The sequence below is a fragment of the Leucoraja erinacea genome, chromosome 14 (genome assembly GCF_028641065.1).
Source record: "Leucoraja erinacea ecotype New England chromosome 14, Leri_hhj_1, whole genome shotgun sequence".
Taxonomy (NCBI): domain Eukaryota; kingdom Metazoa; phylum Chordata; class Chondrichthyes; order Rajiformes; family Rajidae; genus Leucoraja; species Leucoraja erinaceus.
Genome location: NC_073390.1, coordinates 25,943,676 through 25,970,096, shown reverse-complemented (window position 1 = coordinate 25,970,096; position 26,421 = coordinate 25,943,676). Strand labels below are relative to the sequence as shown.

Sequence of the window (26,421 nt, the reverse complement as noted above, 5' to 3'; positions counted from 1 at the left end):
CACCGAAGAGAAACTCCCTCTCCTCTTTTACCTCATGTCTGTTTCGCCTATAGCACCTGTACCTTCGAATATTCAGCTGCCAGTCCTGTCCCTCCCTTAGCCAGGTTTCCATAATGCCCATAATATCCCAATCGCATGTACCTATCCATACCCTGAGTTCACCCGCCTTTCATGTCAGTTGTCTCACATTGAAATTGATGTAATTTACTCCTACACTCCATCCTTAATCCCTGCTGTGCTCCTGCCTATCCTGTCAACTGAACTTGCTGTCATTGCATTCCTTACTGAATTTCCAGCCTCTCACCTGCATTGGAAACTGTCCTACAAAATTTGGTTTAAGCCTTCCTGAGTAGCACTTGCAAACCTGCCCGCCAAGATATCAATTCTCCTCCAGTTCAGGTGTAACTATTCCCACTTGTACACGTCACCACTGCCCCAGAAGAAATCTCAATGGTCCAAAACATTTAATCCCTGCTTCCTGCACCAACGTTTCAGCCTCGTTCACCTATCCTAACCTCCTTTTCCTTCTGGAAATAATAAAAGACCACTACCTTTCAGGTCCTGCTTTTTAACCTTTTGCCAAACTCCCCGTATTCACTCATAAGGACCTCAGACCTTCTTCTACCTATATCATTTGTGTCAATGCGCGCACAACTTCGAGTTGCTCATCCTCCCCCTTGAGAATGCTCTACATCATCCTTGATCCTGCATCATGGAGGCAACACACCATCCTGGAGTCTCGTTTGGTGCCACAGAATCTCATGTCTGTCCCGCTAAGCAATGGGTCTCCGATCACTGTGGCTCTGTCTGACTTTTCCCTTCCCCAATGTGCCTGAGAGTCAGAACCAACACCACAAACCTGACAGCAGCTGCTGCTGATTTCCCCTGACCAGTCATCCCCCCGCAACAATATCCACCGAGGCATGCCTATGATACGGATATGGTTGACAGGCCCTTGGGGTTGAGGATGCTTCTACTCACGTGGGTCCTATGGTGACTGATGAGGCCAATGTGGGACTCACAGATTCTGCCGCTGCTGGAGAGTGGTGGGCAGGTTGTTGTTTGGGTGGCTGGCTGTGAGACGGATGGATGTGGTAATATTTGTGGAAACTGTCAGTGGAGTCCTGGAGTCATGCAGCACCGATAAAGGCTAATGCCATCTCATCCCCTCTCTTGGTTCAGGGGAACCTCATGCTGGACAATGACCGTTCACTTGAAAATGTAACAAGGAACGACTACTCAGAGAAACTGGTCGTGGAAGGACCCAGACTTCCACAGATGTCCTTTCCTCTGTGCTTTTCATGGGAAGGCAGGCCCTTTACCCAAAGTTAATAACATCTGAAACAAACATGTTTCTCACAGTAACTGGGCAGCTGGGCTTTCAGAATCAGCTTCACTATTTGTCAATGTGGTAAGTGTAGCTGAGCACGATGGTTAGCGTGTATTTGGTGGGCTGAAGGACCTGTTTCTATGTTGTATGACGATGATTCTGTGACATTACAGGCTTGGGAAGGAACAGATTTCAGATCAACTGGCTCATCAGCTCCTCAGCAAGCCCCACCCACACAATCCCAGCCCCCATACCTCTGCCTTGCACACATTTCTAAATGTTGCCCCCTTGACTCCCTCTCCCCTTCATCGTTTAAAGCTTGTGAGATGGTGCGAGGATCCTAACTCTCACCCTAACAGTGACCCCCGATCACTGACCCCTACTGCCATGATATCTTTCATCACTGGGTGGAACATGGAATCCACCTCCTCCACAACGCGTTGAGAGGGAGCCAGCTCATTGTACTTTCCCAGAGTGTACAGAGTAACTATTTTATAATGCAGAGCTGCCACTTTAGCACCCAATCTTTCTCCCCAGGCTCTCTAAAGCAACCCTTCACCTGGTGTTTATTGAATTCTCATTTGACTCCCACAACCTCACTGTACCTGATTTCTGCTTCTGTTTACTGGGATATGTAATCAGCCAGTTCAGTGCTCTCTAAAGCCCATCCAGCAAGGGCTGGCTATCTCTGTCGCAGCCTCAGGCAACACTTGGCTCTTGTCAAGTTGCACTCGGAGAGGCGGGAATTGGTCTGCACCCGTCGTGTGAAATTAGCTCAGCAAAACACATCCATCCCCTTGTTACCTAGATTAATTTTCTATCAAAATCAGTGAAGACAGTTGGCATGATGTGGTAGATGCAACAGGTAGAGCTGCTGCCTCGTGGCTCCAGGGACCTGGGTTCGATCCAGATCTCCGTGTGGAGTTTGCACACTCTCCCTGTGACCGTGTGGGCTTCCTTTGGTCTGGTTTCCTGCCACTGCCCAAAGACGTGTGGATCAGTCAGCTAATTGGCTGGTGTAAAATGCAGCAGCTGCCAGGTTATCAGCCAGGTTCTTCCACACCATCTGGGACCACACATCACCTTTTATCTATTGAGTGCTCCCACTGCCAGTTGTGGCCTCACTAGACCCGATTTGTGCTTCTGTTTCCCTGATATATGTCCACTGGATGGGCGATCAGTGGCTGCCCAGTGTGAAGGTGGGTGGTAGAATCTGGGAAGAGTTGGTGGGAATGTGGGGAGAATAAAAGTGGGATCAGTGTCGATTTAGTTTTCATAGGTTTTCAAAGGCCAGCATGGACTGCAGAACCTGATTCCGTGCTGTGAGTTATGACTATGACTTTAAGGTGTCAACTAGTCAGGCAGCATCTGTGGAGAGAGAAACAGAATTCAGGTTCCAGGTCGATGCCCATTTATTAGGACAGGACTGGCAAAGTGAGAAAATACGTCTTCTAAGTTGCTGAAGAGGACAGAGGTGGAGGGATCGTGTTTGAGAGGGAGAGAGACATCCATTCTCCACCACTTAAAGCACACTACTCCAAGTCAGATCAGCTCATCAACCTGACCTCGTGACTCTCTCCACAGACACTGCCTGACTTGCCAAGTGTTTTTGCCAGTCTTTGTTTTCATTTCATATTTACAGCAGTATTTTGTTATTCAGTTGATCACTTCATCATGAGTTCATTTCACCTTCATCGATCTATTTAAAATGATACAATCATAATGTGTCCCAGTATTGTCTCACACTGTTTCCAACTTGCCTCTGATGGAATCTCTTGCAGGAAAACATTCTAAGAAGAAACCACAAGCATCAGCATTTGACGAATCCGATCAGAAAGGTTTGTCCTGCTCAGCATTTAACTTCCAAGTTTTCCACATCTGACCGGGACATTTGGCAAAGTGTTCATTATTCCATGTACTTACCATTTCATAAATCGCAGAATGTGGTCCAGGGTCAGCATGAAGATAATTTAAACAATTGCGAGTAACTCAGTGGGTCAGGCAGCGTCTCTGGCAAACATGAACTGGCGACGTTTTGAGTTTGAACCTTTCTTCAGACTAATTGCAAGGGAGGGGGGCAAGAAAAAAAGCTGAAAGCGAGGAAGAACAGGACGGAGCATGGCCGTAGTAGGTGAACACAGATGAGGGGATATTGTTGGACAAAATCAGAGAGAAAAAGATAGATGCGAGCCCAAAAGGCAGAAGAATTGAAATTTGTAAAGCTTGAGGATAGAAAAGTTGCAAATTGTGAAGGGGAGAAATGAATTTGCCGGCTGCACTGGTGGTAAGGAAGGCGTATGCAGTGCTAGCATCCATTTCAAGAGGACTAGAATTTGAAAGCAAGGATGTAACGCTGAGGCTTTATAAGTAGACACTGGTCAGACCACATTTGGAATATTGTGAGCAGTCTGAGGAAGGGTGTGCTGGCACCATATCGGGGATGATTGGATTAACATATGAGGAGCCTGTAATGGCTCTGGGCACTAGTGTTTAGAAGGATGAAGAGGGGATTTCGTTGAGATCTAATGAATAATGAAAGGCCTAGATAGAATGAATGTGAAAGGGGAGTTTCCAGTAGTGGGGGTGTAGGGCCCAGCCTCAGAATAAAATGACATAGCCTTAGAATGGAGATGAGGAGTAAGGGTGTCAAAGGTTATGGGGGAAAGCAGGAGAATGAGGTTCAGATGGAAAAATAGAGCAGCCTCGATAGTAAGGCACAGTAGACTCGATGGGCCAAATAGCCTAATTCTGCTCCTATTTCTTATGGCCACATGGTTGAATTACCCCAATGTCTGTTGCCAGAGACAACTAGTGGATTTGTGAAGGGCAGATCATGCCTGACAATCCTTGTTACATTGTCATTAGTGTTAATTAATGTAGTAGAATGGGTTAATGTTTAATATTTCTGATGTTATTTTGTGGGCTTCCTGACAACTTTTGAGAAAATCTTTCAGAAGAAATTGGAAGCTGAAGTTAAAGCTCACAGAACTGAGGGTGGATTATTGACCTGGCACGGAAACTGGTTGAGCAGCAGGAGGAATCATGAATTGGGTATTGGCAGGATGTTACTGACGAGGTCCCGCTTGGATCCTTATCGAGTTCCAATTAATTACCATACTGATAAATGTGAGAGATGGGATAGAAACTACCTATCCAATTCTGCTGTTGGCACTGGGAGAGCCGGCACTGGTGAGTGGTGCAGATGGAACCACTAAATTGCAATATAATGTTGAGAGAATAAGTGCAGCTAGTAGAGCTGATCCTCACAGAAACCTGGATTTGATTCCCACTCCTGGAGCTGGTTGTGTAGAGTTGGCACATTTTCCCTGTGAAACCATTTGGATTTTGCAAGGTGTCCTTGTTTGCTCCAATATATCAATGGTCAATGGTGAACAGTGCTTTATTGTCAGTGAAATGTTTGTTTTCCATACAGTTCAGTAAAGTATTGCCATATGCATGCACAATCTGCAATTAGCAAAGTATGCAGACTTGGTCCACTGAGGCCACATGCAAGAAGTGCCAAGATTTGGTGCCGTTTTCAAAGTTTAGGTCTAGGTCTTATGAGCGGCGCCCAATCCAGGCAGCCAACGGCTGCTGCTGGGCCTCCAACCTTCACCTTCCTGGATTGTCCAGTGAACCGACATCCCTCTCCTCACTCGTCCACCTTTGTGTCCTGGAGGAGCCTCCTGCATCCAACCTTGAGGACACGGAAGGCCAGACCCCGGTTCCCGCTCCCACTAGCCTTGTTCCTCATGTCTGCCATTGCCGGCTCCCTTCTCTCCAGTCTCTGGTCGTCGGGGACGAGCAGGGGCCAGCTCGGCAGCTTCCCCCTAAAGGCCGCGGCCCGTCAGGTCTTCGTGGGTTTGTGCAACTGTTTAAAAAACTCTATCTTCAGGCGTTGAACACAGAGTTGTAGAGCAGCCATCTTGCTCAAAGACAATAGGGTTGGTAGATTAATTGTAAGTTGCCCCTAATGTGAGGATCCCCCCAGAATTGTTGACAGAAATATGGGGAGAATACATTACAGGGAAATTTGGTGGGGAATGAAATTGGCCTGTGAGCCAACTGACTCAATGAAACAAAATTATCTCCTTCGTATCATAAGAAGATACAATATAAATAGTTGCAACTATGGTCAGTTAAGTTCATCGTGGACAAAGGTGAAAAGGCATTTGTTGTAGGAATTCCTGGAGTCTTATGGATTGTTATAAATCTTATGAAAAGATTTAACAAGTAAACAATGAGTTGATGAAATGTGGCCTTCAAGTCCAGGAAGCAGGAATACATGTGAAGAGAAATGATGCTCACTTCTGAAGATTGTTGACAGCTCTGGCATTGCACCTTGGGAGGAGATAGTGGTTCAGGAGCAGTGGCGGATTGGCCAGGGTGTCATCTGCATATGTATATATGTATGTAAGGTACACAAAATTGCTGGAGAAACTCAGCGGGTGCAGCAGCATCTATGGAGCAAAGGAAATAGGCGACGTTTCAGGCCGAAACCCTTCTTCAAACTATATATGTATGTAGTTTGTTTGTCTATACTATTCTTATAACAAATGTAAAGCACTTTGGCCAACGAGAGTTGTTTTTTAAATGTGCTATATAAATAAATGTGACTTGACTTGACTTGACTTGACTTGCCCGATGGCAAGTAGGCCCCTGATGAAGTGATAGCAAGTGATGGCAAGTGGGCCCCTGTTAAATGATAGCATTGCAGCTGTGGGTGGGCCCCCTTTGTCTCCTGGCAACCAATATTTTTAGATCCAGTCCACCACTGTTCAGGAGGGTTGATTTGCCAGAATATACCTAGTCCCCGAGGATTAAATTATGAAAGTGAGATTACACAAACCGAAATTGAAGAAAAACAATTGCAGATCCTTGGAATTTGAAATCAAAAGAGAAAATTCTGGAAACACTCAGCAGTTCAGGCAGCTGCAGTGAGGAGAGCACAGAGTCAACATTTCATGAAAATGACCCTTCATCAGATCATCAACATTTTTTTTCCTTTTGTTACTCGCAACTGGAATTTAGAAAGTTACTAAGAGTTTACATTGTAACTTTCAGGGAACTGATGGATTATATCAAGAGAAACTATTTCTGCCACTGTCCCAAATATTTATTGGAGACATAGAAACATAGAAACATAGAAAATAGGTGCAGGAGTAGGCCATTCGGACCTTCGAGCCTGCACCGCCATTCAATATGATCATGGCTGATCATCCAACTCAGTATCCTCTACCTGCCTTCTTTCCATACCCCCTGATCCCTTTAGCCACAAGGGCCACATCTAACTCCCTCTTAAATATAGCCAATGAACTGGCCTCAACTACCTCCTGTGGCAGAGAATTCCAGAGATTCACCACTCTCTATGTGAAAAATGTTTTCCTCATCTCGGTCCTAAAAGATTTCCCCCTTATCCTTAAACTGTGACCCCTTGTTCTGGACTTCCCCAACATCGGGAACAATCTTCCTGCATCTAGCCTGTCCAACCCCTTAAGAATTTTGTAAGTTTCTATAAGATCCCCCCTCAATCTTCTAAATTCTAGCGAGTACAAACCGAGTCTATCCAGTCTTTCTTCGTATGAAAGTCCTGACATCCCAGGAGTCTGGTGAACCTTCACTGTACTCCCTCCATGGCAAGAATGTCCTTCCTCAGATTAGGGGACCAAAACTGTACGCAATACTCCAGGTGTGGTCCCACCAAGACCCTGTACAACTGCAGTAGAACCTCCCTGCTCCTATACTCAAATCCTTTTGCTATGAATATGATATGACCTCCGAGCCAAAGACATTCAGGGATGTGGGGGAAAAGCAAGCATGTGGAATAAATGCAGAGACCATCCATGGACTGTCAAAGGAGTTAAACAGCTCATTCCTTTTCCCACGTTCCCATCCAGAGCTGTTTGGTTCCAAATACTTAATTAATGCCATGAACTGACAACCACACCTCAGCATTAGAACTATGCTTATTTGTTCATGTTTGTGCGAAGATTGTCAATGATACTGTGAGGTGAATGATACATACACCAACACATCTAACCTCTCCCATACTTTGACAGCAAAGCCACTGTTCGGTCTGAATATCTTTTTATTTAAATTTTTCGGCCTATTTTTAATTTTTAAAACTATATGTATTTATTCTGTTTTTATTAACCGCACTGATGGGAACTGATTGAGAAACATTTTTTTTGTTTCATCTGTGTATGTAAGTACTCAGTTAAAATGACATTAAAGTAAATACTGAATACTGAATCCAACAGGACATTCACGACCGGGCTATTGACCAACTGGGAATCTGCCTGCATTCACAATGCATCACAGAAATGAGTCCGTATTCAAACAAAGACCAGAACTTACAAAGGAGTGGTGGTATGCACCAGGGTCTCACATTAAGCCATACAGCATGGAAACAGGCCCTTCAGCCCAGCTTGCCTGTGCCGACTAAGGTGCCCCAAGTCACATTAGTGTAGATACTAGTCCCACCTGCTCACATTTGGCACATAATCCTCAAAACCTTTCCTATCCATGAACCTGTTCAAATGTCTTTTAAATGTTGTTATAGTTTCTGCCTATAGTGTAAATGGATGATTGATCTTTGGCAAGGACTCAGTGGGCCAAAGGGCCTGTTTTCATGCTGTATCTCCAAACTAAACTAAACTAACTAAACATGGATGTATTTCATTATTTCCACGGTCTCCCCAGGATTTGGTTTAGTTTATAGTCACGTGTACCGAGGTACAGTGAAAAGCTTTTGTTGCGAGCCAAGCGGAAAGACTATCCGTGATTACAATCAAGCCATCCACAGTGTGCAGATACAGGATAAAGGGAATAACATTTAGTGCAAGATAAAGTCCAGTCCAATTGAAGATTGTCCGAGGGTCTGCAATGAGGTAGATGGTAGCTCAAGACCGCCGACTTTGAATTGTATTAAAATTAACGAACCTTCACCTCAAGTACAAGACACAGAATTGCTCAGCGCAAATTCTAAAGTTGTATAAATATCTCGTTCACAGGAGAAGATGTTTTTACACCAGAAGATGAGGGTGTCTCGGAACAAGTGAACAAAGCAGGTTGGTGCAAGCGTGTGCTCACCTTATACTCCTTCACAAGTCTGAGCAATAGCAATGGAATTTGGTGTTATGAGCAACATTATTGAAAGCATATCTGGAATGCCAGAGACATGGTGTTTGCATTGTTCCACGGTAGTCTGTCAATTTGTATACTGCTCTCTGCTAATGGGTCAGCTTGTACACAGCTCCCTGGGAGTGTGGTAGTTTGTGCACTGCTATGTGCGAGTGTGTCACTTTGCATACGGCTATGTGGGAGTAGGTCTATTTGTACACTGCTATCTGCAAGTGCGTCAGTCAGTACACTGCTGACTATGAGTGTGCCAATTTGCACACTCCTATCTGTGAGTGTCAGTCTATACACTGCTATCTGTGAGTGTGTCAATTTGCACACTTCTCTCTGGGAGTATGTCAGTTTGTACTCTGGAAGCTGGTATGGCAGTTATCAAAGTGCTACCTGGCAGTGTATCAGTTTGCACACTCTCTCTGTGAGTGTGTCACTTTTCACACTCCTATATGGGAGTGTGTCTGTGTAAAGATTACTATTTGCAATGAGTCAATTTCTACACTGCTCTTTGGGAGTGTGTAAATTTGTACATTGCTATATGGGAGTGAGTCGGAATGTATACAGCTTCCTGGAAGTGGTTAGGAAGGAACTGCTGATGCTGGTTTATACCGAAGATAAAATAGCCGGAGAAACTCAGCGGGTCAGGCAGCATCTCTGAAGAAAATAAGCATGTGATGTTTTGGGTCAGAACCCTTCTTCAAACCCAACCCGAAAGAACAGGTGACGTTTCGGGTCGGGTCTGAAGAAGGGTTCGGACCCAAAACGTCAACTGTTTCATTTCTTCAGAAAGGCTGCCTGGCATGCTGAGCTACTCCAGCATTTTGTGTCTATCATCCTGTAAGTGAACATCAGAGTAGAAAGTCAGCATATTGAAGGACCTTTGGGAAGGTAGAGGTTATAACCATAAGTCTGAAACGTATTGAAACTGATGGGCTGAAATGTGTTTATTGCAATGCATGGAGTATTGTGGGTAAAGCAGATGAACTTAGAGCCTGGATCAGTACTTGGACTTATGGTGCTGCAAGAACCACTAGCAGTTCAATATTCCAAGGTTTTGATGTTTCAGACAAAGAGGGGAAGGTTAAAAAAAAGTGCGTGGAGTTGCTTTACTAATCTGGGAGGACTGGACGGTTCGTCCACTGAGGCAATATGGGTAGAACCCACCAATAAGAAAAGTGAAATCACTAGCAGTATTGTAACATAGCCTTCCAATAGCCAACCGGCGATAGAGAAACTGTACAAAGGCTCACTGGAGTCAGGAGTGGTCCTCGAGCACCGGAAAATTGCAAATGTTACTCCACTGTTCAAGAAGGGAGTGATGCAAAAGAGAGGAAACTATTGCCCGACTTCAGAGGTTGCAAAGATTTTAGAGTCTAATAACTTGATTGAGTTTTTTGAGGAGCGACAAAGGAGATTGATAAAGGTAGGGTGTGAATGTTGTAAACATGGATTTTAGTAAGACATTTGATAACGTGCTTCATGGCAGGCATGTCCAGAGGATTAAGATGTACGTGATTCCTGATGACTTGATTGTATGGATTCAGAACTGGCTTATTCATAGATGACAGAGGGTGTGATGGAAGGGAGATATTATGGCTCAAGGTCCGGGACCAGTGGAGTTCTGCAGGGATCTTTGCTGGAACCTCTGTGATATACAGTGGCTTGCAAAAGTTTTCATACCCCTTGAATATTTCCACATTTTGTCACGTTACAACCACAAACGTAAATGTATTTTATTGGGATTTTATGTGATAGACCAACACAAAGTGGTGCATAATTGTGAAGTGGAAGAAAAATGATACATGGTTTTCAAATGTTTTTACAAATAAAAAACTGAAAAGTGTGGCGTGCAAAAGTATTCAGCCCCCTTTACTCTGATACCCCTAAATAAAATCCAGTGCAACCAATTGCCTTCAGAAGTCACCTAATTAGTAAATAGAGTCCAATTGTGTGTAATCTAATCTCAGTATAAATACAGCTGTTCTGTGAAGGCCTCAGAGGTTTGTTAGAGAACATTAGTGAACAAACAGCATCATGAAGCCCAAGGAACACACCAGACAGGTCAGGGATAAAGTTGTGGAGAAGTTTAAAGCAGGGTTAGGTTATAAAAAAAATATCCCAAGCTTTGAACATCTCACGGAGCACTGTTCAATCCATCATCCGAAAATGGAAAGAGTATGGCACAACTGCAAACCTACCAAGACATGGTCGTCCACCTAAACTGACAGGACGGGCAAGGAGAGCATTGATCAGAGAAGCAGCCATGAGGCCCATGGTGACTCTGGAGGAGCTGCAGAGATCCACAGCTCGGGTGGGAGAATCTGTCCACAGGACAACTATTAGTCGTGCACTCCACAAATCGGGCCTTTATGGAAGAGTGGCAAGAAGAAAGCCATTGTTGAAAAAACGCCATAAAAAGTCCCATTTGCAGTTTGCCACAAGCCATGTGGGGCACACAGCAAACATGTGGAGGAAGGTGCTCTGGTCAGATGAGACCAAAATTGAAGTTTTTGGCCTAAATGCAAAACGCTATGTGTGGCGGAAAACTAACACTGCACATCACCCTGAACACACCATCCCCACTGTGAAACATGGTGGTGGCAGCATCATGCTGTGGGGATGCTTTTCTTCAGCAGGGACAGGGAAGCTGGTCAGAGTTGATGGGAAGATGGATGGAGCCAAATACAGGGCAATCTTGGAAGAAAACCTGTTAGAGTCTGCAAAAGACTTGAGACTGGGGCGGAGGTTCACTTTCCAGCAGGACAACGACTCTAAACATACAGCCAGAGCTACAATGGAATGGTTTAGATCAAAGCATATTCTTTTATTTATTTATTTATTTATTTTTATTAGAAGTACATTAAGTTGCAGTAATACACACCACATATATCTCATTACATTTGTTTTACCCCTTCATTTTTTAACTTTAAAAAAGATAGAAATAAAAGAAGTAAGGAAAGTGAGAAAGAGTCGTGAAGGTGCAGGAAATGTTGGGAAAAGAGAGCCCATTAGAAAAGGAGTTAGAGAAGAAAGTTAAGAAATAGACCCTAGAATAGAAAGAAAGAAAGAAAGAAAGAAAGAAAGAAAGAAAGAAAGAAAGAAAGAAAGAAAGAGTAACAATCGCTCTATTATTTTTTTTTTAAACTCCGCAAAAAGGGATATACCAACCATATTTTTCACCCCCCATTACCAGATCCTGGCACCATTTATTTTTTTAATTACTATTGCACCTTATGCTTGTAATAAGTCCACAAATGCAGACCACGTCTTTTGGAAGTGATCTGCTTTACCTGCGAGGAGGAGTCTCATCTCTTCCAGGTGTAATGTTTCGAACATGTTTCAAATCCACATTTTTATTGTTGGTATAGGAGCGTTTTTCCAGAATTTGAGTATAAGCTTTTTTCCCGTTATTAGCCCGTAATTAAGTAAATTCTTTTGAAACACGTTTAGTTCAGGGCTACCTTCCATTATTCCAAAAATAATCCATTCTGCTTTTGGTATCAGTTTTATTTTGAATAGTTTTGTGAAGATTTCAAATATTTAGTTCCAGAATTTTTGGATTTTTATACAAAAAACAAAAGAGTGCGCTATGGTAGCTTCATGAGACTTACATTTATCACAAATGGGTGAGACGTAAGGGAAAAGTTTATTTATTTTTGTTTTTGAATAGTATAGTCTATGTAATGTTTTGAATTGAATTAGAGTATGTCGTACGTTGATCGAGCATTTATGTACATATAGTAAGTGTTTAACCCAGCTCTCTTTTGAAATTTTTATAGCTAGTTCTTGTTCCCAGTCTCTTCTAATACCATCAGTTGTAGGTATTTCTATATTTAAAGTGTTGTATAAGTATGATATTAGGTTTGCTGATTCGGCCTTTGTCTTCATTGCTTCGACCAGTAAGTCTGGAGACATGTTATGATAGTTTTTGTGTATTTTTTCAGATAGTCACGGATTTGAAGATATTTAAAATATTGATTATTTCTCAAATTATATTTCAGTTGTAATTGTTGAAATGATAATAATTTTCCAAATTCATACAAGTCTCCGAACGTTTTGATTCCTATTCTTTCCCATTGTGTAAATGATTTATCTATAGTAGAAGGTTTAAACGACGGATTATTGACTATTGGCATTAAAAGAGATAGATTTCTTAATTTTAGATTCTGTTTTATTTGTTTCCAAGTTCTAATTGCGCTATGTATGATTGGATTTCTATTGTAATTTTTGTTATTCAGATTCATTGGTGAAAGGAGAGTCGCTCCTATATTACATGGAGAGCAGTCCTCTCTCTCCATTACAATCCAGTCCACCTGCTGGGCAGAATTGTCCAGCAGGTGAATCATATTTTTAATATTTACTGCCCAATAATAGTACATAAAGTTAGGGAGCGCTAGACCACCCAGCTAGAGATCAAAGCATATTCATGTGTTAGAATGGCCCAGTCAAAGTCCAGACCTAAATCCAATTGAGAATCTCAGGCAAGACTTGAAAATTGCTGTTCACAGACGCTCTCCATCCAATCTGACTGAGCTTGAGCTATTTTGCAAAGAAGAATGGGCAAAAATTTCAGTCTCTAGATGTGCAAAGCTGGTAGAGACATACCCCAAAAGACTTGCAGCTGTAATTGCAGCGAAAGGTGGTTCTACAAAGTATTGACTCAGGGGGGCTGAATACTTTTTGCACGCCACACTTTTCAGTTTTTTATTTGTAAAAAAATTTGAAAACCATGTATCATTTTCCTTCCACTTCACAATTATGCACCACTTTGTGTTGGTCTATCACATAAAATCCCAATGAAATACATGTACGTTTGTGGTTGTAACGTGACAAAATGTGGAAAAGTTCAAGGGGTATGAAAACTTTTGCAAGCCACTGTAATGACTTGGATGTAAATGTAGGCGGGTTGGTAAGTTTGCTGACATCATAAATTGGAGAAGTTGTGGACATTGAGAATGCTGTCAGAGGATACAGTGGGATATAGATCAGCTGCAGAAATGGGTGGAGAATCGGCAGATGAAGTTTAACCCATGCATGTGTAAGGTTGTGCACTTAAAGATTTGAATGCATGGGGAGAGTATACAGTTAATATTGTGTGATAGAATTGGAGGGGCAAGGGGTGGAGGTGTTGCATTGCTAGTCAGGGAAGATATTACAGCAGTGCTTTGGCAGGATAGATTGGAGGGCTCATCTAGGGAGGCTATTTGGGTGGAATTGAGAAGTGAGAAAGGTGTAGCAATACTTATAGGGGTGTATTATAGACCGCCAAACAGGGAACGAGAATTGGAAGAGCAAATATGTAAGGAGATAGCAGATATTAGTAGTAAGCACAAGGTAGTGATTGTGGGAGATTTCAACTTTCCACACATAGACTGGGAAACACATTCTGTAAATGGGCTGGATGGGTTGGAGTTTGTAAAATGTGTGCAGGATAGTTTTTTGCAGCAATACATAGAGGTACCTACTAGAGGAGGGGCAGTGCTGGACCTCCTGTTAGGAAATGAGACGGGACAGGTGGCGGAGGTATGCGTTGGGGAGCACTTCGGGTCCAGTGATCACAATACCATTAGTTTCAATATAATTATGGAGAGGGTCAGAACTGGACCTAGGGTTGAGATATTTGATTGGAGAAAGGCTAACTCTCTCCAAGGAACTTGGGCAAGATGGTGGCGCGACTGGAGCTCGCAGCGACCTCTCCCAGTGAAAGTTCAGTGTATTCGTGGATTTTTGGAGCGAGTGGTGTGTACGAAGAGTGTGTGTCGGAGGAGTGAGTGTACGTGCGTAAGTACGAGCGGCAGGTTCTTTTAAAAATCGGCAGCAAGGCTTCTTGTTGCGACCTTACCTTGCGGAGCGTCCTGGTGGAGCTGAGACTTCTGCGTCGCGTAGGCCCACGGAGGTGCGCAGGCCCACGGAGGCGCGCAGGCCCATGGAGAGCCGCTGCACCCGCACCCGCACCTGGAACAACGGTGTTGGGGAAACATCGCAAGCGGTGTAGTAGAGGGCAGAAGCGGGGGAAACGCGCAGGAGCCTACGCTAGGCTAAACGCGAACCCTCACAAACCGGCAGTGCCTACAGTCATGCTGGCAAATGTCCGCTCCCTCGACAACAAGATGGACTACCTCAGAGCGTGGAGAGCCTCCCAACGAAGCGTGAAGAACTGCTGTGTCTACATCCTAACGGAGACCTGGCTGAATCAGAACATCACAGACGCTGCGATCCAGTTGGAGGGACTTATGCTATACAGAGCTGATAGAGTAGCTTCGCTAGCTGGTAAGGCAAGGGGAGGGGGGCTGGCTGTGTATGTGAACAGATCATGGTGCCGGGATGCTGTGGTGATTTCCACTTACTGCTCACCCCACGTGGAGCTAATGACTGTGAAATGCCGACCCTTCTACTTACCCAGGGAACTAACAGCTGTCTTCATAACCGCTGTCTATGTACCACCGAGCGCGGACGTGAAGGATGCTATGACAGTGCTCTACAACAACATCAGTGAGCAGCAGAGGGAACATCCAGATGCTTTCTTCATGGCAGCTGGGGATTTCAACCAGGCAAGTCTTACATCTGTTCTGCCTAAATTCTACCAGCATGTGAACATTGCAACCAGGGGGAAGAACAAACTAGATCTGGTGTACACCAACATTAAAGATGCATATAAAGCAGCCCCCCTCCCCCATATCGGCAACTCTGACCACTTAGCGGTCATGCTCACACCTGCATACAGACCCAGGGTGAAACAGGACAGGCCAACGGTCAAAGAAGTCAGAACATGGCCACAGGGAGCTACGGCAGCACTACAAGACTGTTTTGAAACCACACAGTGGGCCATTTTCAGAGAGGCAGCAACAGATGACAGTGGCATCAACCTCCAAGAATATACAGAATCCGTCATCGCATACATCAATAAATGTATTGAGGATGTAACGGTGGTAAAAACCATCAGGAGGCGTGCCAATCAGAAACCTTGGCTAACTGGGGAAGTGTGTTCCCTACTGAGAATCCGGAATGCGGCATTCAAATCTGGGGACAACGAAGCATACAAACTGGCAAGGGGTAACCTATCCCGGGGGATCAGGGAAGCGAAGAGGCTGTACGGACAAAAACTCAATAGCCACTTCGCAAATGACAAAGACACACGTCGCTTGTGGCAGGGATTTCAGACCATCACTGACTACAAGCCCCCCCCCCCCGCTGCGGATATGCCAAAACAACCCCTCCCTACCAGATGAACTGAACGAGTTCTACGCACGGTTTGAGGTTAAAAACAGCACCCAGACACGTGCACTACTGCCATCTCCCAGTGACCAGTCGCTCAGGCTGTCCGCAGCCAGAGTTAAAAAGGCCTTTGCCAGCGTCAATCCACGCAAAGCTGCAGGGCCGGACAACATTCCTGGATGCGTTCTAAGAGACTGTGCCGAGCAACTGAAAGATGTCTTCACAGACATTTTCTAACATCTCACTCAGCCAGGCAGTAGTGCCCAACTGTCTTAAGAGGGCCACCAGCGTCCCTGTCCCGCATGAAACCAAACCCAGCCTGCCATAATGACTTTCGACCAGTGGCCCTAACACCCATTGTAATGAAGTGTTTTGAGCGACTAGTTATGCAGCACATCAAAAATAGTCTACCTGCCGACCTAGACCCACTGCAGTTCGCCTACAGAGCCAACCGATCCACAGAGGACGCAGTCTCAACAACACTGAACCTCGTATTGTCACATCTCGATCGGAAAAATACCTATGCCAGGATCCTCTTCATAGACTTCAGCTCTGCTTTCAATACAATCATTCCGCAGCAGCTGGTGGAGAAGTTGGAGCTATTGGGGGTTGATGCTGGCACATGCAACTGGGTCCTGAACTTTCTGTCGCAACGGCAGCAGACAGTCAGGGTGGGCAGTAGGACATCAAAAACCATAGCCGTGAGCACTGGCTCACCCCAAGGCTGTGTCCTAAGCCCCCTTCTGTTTAGTCTGCTGACACACGACTGTACTGCCAGACTCAATAACAACTTCATCAACAAGTTCGCTGATGACACAACAGTGGTGGGTCTCATCAGTGACAATGATGAATCGGCGTACAGGATGGAGGTGGAGCTGCTCACAGGTTGGTGCAAATCCCACAACCTCATTCTTAACGTGGGAAAAACTAAGGAGATGGTGGTTGACTTCAGGAGGGCGGGGAAACAACACCATACACCTCTGCACATCGACGGAGCTGATGTGGAAAGGGTCAGCAGCATGAAGTTCCTAGGACTACATCTGTCTGATGACCTGACGTCCACGGCCAACACCACAGCTCTGGTCAAGAGAGCCCAGCAGCGACTTCACCCTCTCCGAAGACTACGTAAAGCAGGCCTCCCCACTACACACCTACGGACTTTTTATAGGGGGACTGTCGAGAGCACACTGACCTACGGCATCACTTCCTGGTTCGGGAGCTGCAAGGCGTACGAACGGCACCAACTAGACAGGATAGTGAAGACCGCCAGCAGGATTATTGGTGCTCCACTCCCCTTCCTGCTGGACATATACAGGAAGAGATGTATCAGCAGAGCCATCTCCATCATCAAAGACCCTTACCACCCATCGCATGACATTTTCTCCATCCTCCCATCTGGGAAGAGGTACAGGAGCATTAGCTGCAAAACCAGCAGGATGCTCCTCAGCTTCTTCCCACAGGCTATAAGACTGTTAAATGGACTTTGCCCCCTGCCAAGTATCGCGCACAAACCCCCACACTGCAGCAGAGCCACTGTTGTGCCGCTGCCGGTCGGAACGGCTGTTGAATGTTTAGTAGAGTGTTAAATTTGTTCATGATACATGTATTTTTTATTTCTATTTATTTTTCATGCACACTGAATGGACACTGGTTGAGCAACGTTTTTTTGTTTCCTCTGGGTATGCGAATACTCAGGAAATGACAATAAAGATATACAATATACAACTTTGATGAGATGCGAGATGATTTAAAAGGAGTGAACTGGGACATTTTGTTTTATGGGAAAGATGTAGAAGAGAAATGGAGGACATTTAAAGGGGAAATTTTAAGAGTACAGAATCTTTATGTTCCTGTTCGGTTGAAAGGAAACAGTAAAAATTGGAAAGAGCCCTGGTTTTCAAGGGAAATTGGACATCTTGTTCGGAAAAAGAGGGAGATCTACAATAATTATAGGCAGCATGAAGTAAATGAGGTGCTTGAGGAGTATAAGGAATGTAAAAAGAATCTTAAGAAAGAAATTAGAAAAGCTAAAAGAAGATATGAGGTTGCTTTGGCAAGTAAGGTGAAAGTAAATCCAAAGGGTTTCTACAGCTATATTAATATCAAAAGGATAACGAGGGATAAAATTGGTCCATTGGAGAGACAGAGTGGACAGTTATCTGCAGAGCCAAAAGAGATGGGGGAGATATTGAATAATTTTTTTTCTTCGGTATTCACCAAGGAGAAGGATATTGAATTATGTGAGGTAAGGGAAACTAGTAGAGTAGCTATGGATATTATGAGGTTCAAAGTAAAAGAAGTACTGACACTTTTGAAAAATATAAAAGTGGATAAGTCTCCAGTTCCTGACAGGATATTCCCTAGGACATTGAGAGAAGTTAGTGTAGAAATAGCCGGGGCTATGACAGAAATATTTCAAATGTCATTAGAAACGGGAATAGTCCCTGAGGATTGGCGTACTGCGCATGTTGTTCCATTGTTTAAAAAGGGTTCTAAGAGTAAACCTAGCAATTATAGACCTGTTAGTTTGACTTCAGTGGTGGGCAAATTAATGGAAAAGATACTTAGAGATAATATATATAAGCATCTAGATAAACAGGGTCTGATTAGGAACAGTCAGCATGGATTTGTGCCTGGAAGGTCATGTTTGACTAATCTTCTTGAATTTTTTGAAGAGGTTACTAGGGAAATTGACGAGGGTAAAGCAGTGGATGTTGTCTATATGGACTTTAGTAAGGCCTTTGACAAGGTTCCTCATGGAAGGTTGGTTAAGAAGGTTCAACTGTTGGGTATAGATGCAGGAATAGCAAGATGGATTCAACAGTGGCTGAATGGGAGAAGCCAGAGGGTAATGGTGGATGGCTGTTTATCGGGTTGGAGGCAGGTGACTAGTGGGGTGCCTTAAGGATCTGTGTTGGGTCCTTTGTTGTTTGTCATGTACATCAATGATCTGGATGAAGGTGTGGTAAATTGGATTAGTAGGTATACAGATGATACCAAGATAGGAGGTGTTGTGGATAATGAAGAGGATTTCCAAAGTCTACAGAGTGATTTAGGCCATTTGGAAAAATGGGCTGAAAGATGGCAGATGGAGTTTAATGCTGATAAATGTGAGGTGCTACACCTTGGCAGGACAAATCAAAATAGGACGTACATGGTAAATGGTAGGGAATTGAAGAATACAGTTGAACAGAGGGTTCTGGGTATAACCGTGCATAGTTCCTTGAAGGTGGAATCTCATATAGATAGGGTGGTAAAGAAAGCTTTTGGTATGCTAGCCTTTATAAATCAGAGCATTGAGTATAGAAGCTGGGATGTAATGTTAAAATTGTACAAGGCATTGGTGAGACCAAATCTGGAGTATGGTGTACAATTTTGGTTGCCCAATTATAGGAAGGATGTCAACAAAATAGAGAGAGTACAGAGGAGATTTACTAGAATGTTGCCTGGGTTTCAACAACTAAGTTACAGAGATAGGTTGAATAAGTTAGGTCTTTATTCTCTGGAGCGCAGAAGGTTGAGGGGGGACTTGATAGAGGTCTTTAAAATGATGAGAGGGATAGACAGAGTTGATGTGGACAAGCTTTTCCCTTTGAGAATAGGGAGGATTCAAACAAGAGGACACGACTTCAGAATTAAGGGACAGAAGTTTAGGGGTAATATGAGGGGGAACTTCTTTACTCAGAGAGTGGTACCGGTGTGGAATGAGCTTCCAGTGGAAGTGGTGGAGGCAGGTTCATTGGTATCATTTAAAAATAAATTGGATAGGCATATGGATGAGAAGGGAATGGAGGGTTATGGTGTGAGTGCAGGCAGGTGGGACTAAGGGGAAAAAAAAAAATTGTTCGGCACGGACTTGTAGGGCCGAGATGGCCTGTTTCCGTGCTGTAATTGTTATATAGTTATATGGTTATATGGTTTAATGGCAAAACTCTTAACAGCTTTGCAATGCGAAGCATCTTGGAATCTAAGTTCATTGCTCACTGAAGGTGGCAGCACAAGCAGATAGGGTGATAAAGAAAGCTTCATTGCTAGGGGCATTGAATGTAAGAGTCAGAATGTCTATAGCAATGCTTCAATTAGTATGATGGAGATGCTAAGCATTCCTGCTGTAAGTGGGTCTATATTTTTTTTAAATTCTGAATTGGAATTAATTATTCATTCACAGACAAACAACGATCCCCATCAAATGAAGAGAATAAATCATTCAAAAGTGAAGATGCAGGTTTGCTACATTACATTTGATTCCTGTGTCTTTGCAGTTTTGACTAGTTGCAAGTAATAGTCCCTACGTCCCTTGTTTGAGTTCAGTCTGAACAAAGCCCGGGGTATCCTGTAAGTTATCTACCTGTTTAGGCAAAAATCCCCAATATATCACTTGGGTTAGTTACAAATAGTACAGAGCAACATTCAGATATTGTGTTCCGTTCCGGGCACCATGTGTATAGGAAAGATGTTGCCGAGCTGGAAAGGGTACAGAGAAGATTTACGAGGATGTTGACAGGACTAGAGGGTCTGAGCTGTAGGGAGAGGTTGAGTAGGCTGGGACTCTATTCCCTGGAGCGCAGGAGGATGAGGGTGATCTTATAGAGGTGTACAAAATCATGAGAGAAATAGAACAGGTAGATGCACAGTCTCTAGCTCAGAGTATGTCAATCGAGGACCAGAGGACATAGGTTTAAGGTGAAGGGGGAAAGATTTAATAGGAATCTGAGGGGTAACTTTTTCACACAGGGTGTATGGAACAATCTGCCAGAGGAGGGTAGTTGAGGCTGGAACTATCCCAACGTTTAAGAGGTAGTTAGACAGGTGCATGGATAGGACAAGAAGGTGGGATACGGACCAAACTTCAGCAGGTGGGACTAGTGTAGGCCGATGTGGGCAAATTGGGCCGAAAGGCCTGTTTCAACACTGTATCACTCTATGACTCCAAGACTAACATCTAACAGTCTCAATCATGAGTGAAAGGATCAAACAGGTTTACAGAAGAACAAAAGGATCAGCGCAGAGGGAGCACAGTGGTTGCATAGGGAGCATCTGCAGTTGGACTAAGGAGTGAAGGGCAAACAGTGACCTAGAGTGATAGAGATGATAATGGGCCTTCCACTGTTGTGTTAGTCAGGATGCCTTGGTTGCCACTATGATTCAAAGGTTGAGTTTGCTGCTCATATTATGCCATATTAACTATTACAATCTCTGACCAACACTCACCTCACCACCCGCACCTCCCCCATCACATCCCCACCTCACTTACAGGAGACATGAGGAATGGTCTCAAAAACCTGAGCTTTTCTGTTTGGAATAGAAGTTGCCAAGAGTTATTATATAGTTCAGGCAATGATCTGAGACGTTACTTTAGCTTAGTTTTTAGTTTAGTTTAGGGATGCAGCGTGAAAACTGGCCCTTCGGCCCACCGACTCTGCGCCAACCAGCGATCCTCGCACACTAACACTATCCAACACACACGTGGGACAGTACACATTTATGCCAAGCCAATAACTTACAAACCTGTACGTCATTGGAGTGTGGGAGGAAACCGTAGCTTCCTAGAAAAAATGGATGTAGGTCACGGGGAGAATGTACAAAGTCCATACTGACAGCACCTGTAGTCAGGATCGAACCCGGGTCTATAGCGCTGTAAGGCAGCAACTCTGCCGCTCTGCCACTCTTTAACTGAACTGATGGGGTTAGAACAACAAAGATATGGAAGCTGAAAACTCTGAAAATCTTGCAATGTTCGTGGAGAGAGAAAAAGAGATACAGTTTCAAGTTGAAGACATAGAGCAGGAGGGAATAGTGGCGACGGTGTTGTTTGAAAGAGTGGAGTAAGTGGCTCGGGGAGCTGTCAATGGGTCACGAGTGAAATCTGTGACACCTGAAGAGTAGAAAGAAGTCCTGGATATTGAAAACTGGACAAAGCTGTAATAACCATATAACAATTACAGCACGGAAACAGGCCATCTCGACCCTTCTAGTCCGTGCCGAACACATATTCTCCCCTAGTCCCATATACCTGCGCTCAGACCATAACCCTCCATTCCCTTCCCATCCATATAACTATCCAATTTATTTTTAAATGATAAAAACGAACCTGCCTCCACCACCTTCACTGGAAGCTCACTCCACACAGCTACCACTCTCTGAGTAAAGAAGTTCCCCCTCATGTTACCCCTAAACTTCAGTCCCTTAATTCTCATGTCATGTCCCCTTGTTTGAATCTTCCCTACTCTCAGTGGGAAAAGCTTTTCCACGTCAACTCTGTCTATCCCTCTCATCATTTTAAAAACCTCTATCAAGTCCCCCCTTAACATATAATATAACATATAACATATAACAATTACAGCACGGAAACAGGCCATCTCGGCCCTACAAGTCCATGCCGAACAAATTTTTTTTCCCCTTAGTCCCACCTGCCTGCACTCGTACCATAACCCTCCATTCCCTTCTCATCCATATGCCTATCCAATTTATTTTTAAATGATACTAATGAACCTGCCTCCACCACTTCCACTGGGAGCTCATTCCACACCGCCACCACTCTCTGCGTAAAGAAGTTCCCCCTCATATTACCCCTAAACTTCTGTCCCTTAGTTCAGTAATAACTGAACATTGGAAACTGTTGAGCTCACTGAGGGCTGTGACGTGTCTGGTCATAAGTTGAGATGCTGCTCCTCAAGCTTATGTTGGGCACTGTTGGAACAAAGTCAGAGGCCAAAGGCAGAGAGGTCTGAAAGATTGTGGGACGGAGAATTAAAATAGCAGATAACTGGGAGCATCGTCAACTCTGTGGATTGAGTGGAAGTGGAAATACATATAAATGAGTGATTGCAACGTGTAAGAATGCTGTCAGTATGTTCAACACAGAATACATACTCAGCAGTGAGAATATCCATTGATAAGAATGGTGCACTGAAAGCCAATGAGATGTGGCAATCCAAGAATGAAATCAAGATTAGTTTACAACTTTCCCCACGGAATCTGATAAAGACCGAACGGTGACACACCATGACAGCACTAGTCAATTTGTATTCCAATGTCACCTTTTAGATTAAAACTTTGTGCATAAAATAAAGCAAGGAGAGAACGTGAAGATTCTGTGACTAGTTGGCCACCTGACTTGGATTCAAAGGGTAAAGAGATGATTTGGGGAGATCAAATATGACAAAAATATACATTACAAGACCCTTAACAGCATTGAGGTATAGTGGGATCGATGGCTCACAGAAAGTAGCAACACCAGTGGACAGATTGGTAAAGAAGGCAGATACAAATGCTGGAGTAACTCAGTGGGTCAGGTTGCATCCCTGGAGAAAAGGAACATGTGACGTTTCGGGTCGAGACCCTTCATCAGACTGAGACTCAGGGGAGAGGAAAACTAGAGGTATGAAAAGGTTCAAAATAAATCAGAGCCGGCACCGATGACCAGGGACAGGTGGAGCCCACAATGGCCCATTGGTGGCTGCGGAAGAGGTGATAACGAAGGGATATATGGATGCGAACAGTGGAACCAGCTGCTCAACAAGGATGGGGGAGGGGCAGAGAGAGAGAATGCAGGGACTACCTAAAATTAGAGAAATCAATATTTGTAACCGCTGTGTTGTAAGCTGCCCAAGCAAAATATCAGGTGCTGTTCCTCCAATTTCCATGTGGCATCACTGACAGTAGAGGAGGCCCAGGACAAAAAGGTCAGTATGGGAATGGGAAGCCATGCAACCCGGGCCAACTCGTAGGCCAAGGCGGACTGAGCATAGGTGTTCAACGAAATGATCGCCCAGTTTGTGCTTGGTCTTGCCGATATATAGGAGTCCACACTGAGAACAATGGATACAGTAGATGAGGTTGGAGGAGGTGCAAGTGAACCTCTGCCTCACCTGTCGGGGTCCTTTAATGGAGTTGAGGGAGAAGGTAAAGGGACAGGTGATGCATCTCCTGTGGTTGCAGGGGAAAGTGCCTTGGGAGGGGCTGGTTTGGGTGGGAAGGGATGAGTGAACCAGGGAGTTGAGGAAGGGATGGCCTCTGCGGAAAGCAGAAAGGGATGGAGATGGGAATATTAGTCTACCGGTGGGATCCCTTTGCAGGAGGTGAAAATGTCGGAGGATTATGTGCTGTATTCGACGGCTGATGGGGTGAAAGGTGAGGACTGCGGGGACTCTGTCTCTGTTGCAATTGGGGCAGGGGAAGCAAGAGCGGAGCTATGGGATATTGAGGGCAAGTTGGGCAAAAGGGCCTGTTTCCACACTATATGACTATGACTTTATGGAGAGGAGACAGAAGAGATTGCAGATCCTGGAGCAAGAGACAAAGTTGGAGGAACTTAGTTTGCCCAACAGGCAAAATCTGTGGGGGAAGTAGACTGACAATATGTTGGGGTGGGACCCTTCTTCACACTAAAGGATTATGGTAGGATTGGAGTAAATGGGTGCTCGATGGTGGGTTGTTTTCATGCTGTGAGATCCTATAAACTTTGGAGCATTAGTTAGCTCGCTTTAGTTTTTAGTTTTTAGTTTAGTTTAGAGATACAGCGCAGAAAAATGCCCTTCGGCCCACCAAGTTCGCACTGACCAGTAATACTCACATATTAACACTATCCAACACACACTCGGGACAATTTACATTTATACCAAGCCAATTAACTTACAAACCTGTTTGTCTTTGGAGAGAGGGAGGAAACCGAAGGTCTGAGAAAACCCACGCGACCACGGGGAGAATGTACAATCTCCGTACAGACAGCACCCGTAGTCAGGATGGAACCCGGGTCTCCGACGCTGTCAACGTTGTAAGGCAGCAACTCTACCGCTGTGCCACTGTGCCTCCCTTGCATCCAACATCTGTTATCTTTGCCCAGACTGACCTTAGTTGCAGAACCAAAAGGTTGGACAAATTTAGATTATTTTCTCTGAAGCATCAGAGGTTGAGGGGGGACTTGATAGAAATATATGAAATGATGAGAAGCATAGATAGTGGATACAGTCAGAACATATGTCCCTGGGAGAAAATGTAATCGACTAAAGGGCATAAGTTCAAAGGATGAAAGTTTAAAGGAGATGTAAATGGCAGGTTGACAAAAATGCTGGAGAAACTCAGCGGGGGAGGCAGCATCTGGGGAGCGAAGGAAATAGACGATGTTTCGGGTCAAAACCCTTCTTCAGACTGATGGCAAGTGTTTTATACCGAGTGGTGGGTACATGGGACACACTGCCAGGGGTGGTGGTGGTGGATACAAGGGTGACGTTTACAAAGTTTTTAGATAGACACATAGTTATGCAGGGAATGAAGGGATATGGATCCTGTGCAAGCAGAGGTGATTAGTTTAACTTGGCATCATGTTTGGCATGGACATTGTGGCCCAAAGTTCTGTCTGTTCCTGTTAATTCTGAATCAGTGAGGAGAGTGCCAGCACTGAGCCTTGGCTGACACTTAGGGTGCACCAGAGATGTTAATGAGTCAAAGTGTCATATAGCATAGAAACCTAGAAATATAGAAAAGTAGATCCAGAAGTAGGCCATTCGGCCCTTCGAGCCAGCACCACCATTCAACATGATCATGGCTGATCATCTAAAATCAGTGCCCTGTTCCTGTTTTTTTCCCAATATCCCTTGATTCCAACAGCTAAATCTAGCTCTCTCTTGAAAACATCCAGTGAATTGGCCTCTACTGCCTTCTGTGGCTGAGAATTCCAGATTCACAACTCTCTGGGTGAAAAAGTTTTTCCTTATCTCAGTCCTAAATGGCCTACCCGAAACAAGCCAGTTGGCCCAAACTGTTCATGCTAACCAAGATGCTCCATCAACACTAATCCCATGTTTAGTTTATATCCCTCTAAACCTTTCCTAGCCATGTACTTGGCTAAATTACTTTTAAGTGCTGTTATAGTACCCTATCTATTCCCTTCATAATCTTATACACCTTTATAAGATCACCCCTCATCATCCTGCGCTCCAAGGAATAAAGTCCTAGCCTGCCCAACCTCTCCCTATAGCTCAAGCCTTCAATCCTGGCAACATTCTCATAAATGTACTCTGTGATCTTTCCAGCTTAACAACATATTTTCTATAGATAGACACAAAAAGATGGAGTATATCAGCGGGTCAGACAGCGTCTCTGGAGAAAAGGAATAGGAGACGTTTCGGGTTGAGATCCTTCTTCAGACTTTTCTATAGCAAGGTGACCTAAACTGAACGCAATACTCTAAAATCTTCACCAACGTCTTGTATAACTGTAACATACAGTAACATTCCAACTTTTGTCCTTAATACTCTGACTGATGAAGGCCAATGTGCCGAAAGCCTTCTTGACCACCTTATTGACCTGTGACGGCATTATCAAGGAACTATGTACTTGCACCCCGATATCCCTCTGCTCTACAACACTCCCCTGACACTTGCCATTTGATGTGAAGGTCCTGCTCTGATTACCTTCCCAAAATGCAACACCTTGCACTTATCCAGATTAAACTCCATTAGCGATACCTCATCCAATGCCCAATGATGAACATGCTTCTGTAATTTTTGATCTTTGCTATCTACCATACCACCTGTTTCGGTGTCATCTGCAAACTTAATAATCATACCTTGTTTATTCTCATCTAAATAATTGAAATAAACCATAAGCAGCAATGGGGGCCCAACAGCGATACTTGAGGCTCACCATTAGTCACCAGCCTCCAGTCCACCATCGCCGTCTGCTTACTTCCATAAAGTCAATTTACCATCCAGCTGTCTGGCTCTCCCTGAATCCTCCTT

The 26,421-nt window shown here is 44.3% G+C and overlaps 1 protein-coding gene across 5 annotated transcripts in view; it reads left to right on the top strand.

Moving 5' to 3' along the window:
* ky (kyphoscoliosis peptidase) overlaps nucleotides 1–26,421 on the top strand; it is a 152,228-nt gene that overhangs the window by 85,578 nt on the left and 40,229 nt on the right. For all 5 annotated transcript variants that reach the window (XM_055645897.1, XM_055645901.1, XM_055645900.1 and 2 more), the window contains 3 exons: nucleotides 3,112–3,168; nucleotides 8,344–8,400; nucleotides 19,848–19,904. In XM_055645897.1, the coding sequence (XP_055501872.1) occupies nucleotides 3,112–3,168; nucleotides 8,344–8,400; nucleotides 19,848–19,904 (171 nt within the window). The remainder of the gene's footprint in view (nucleotides 1–3,111; nucleotides 3,169–8,343; nucleotides 8,401–19,847; nucleotides 19,905–26,421) is intronic.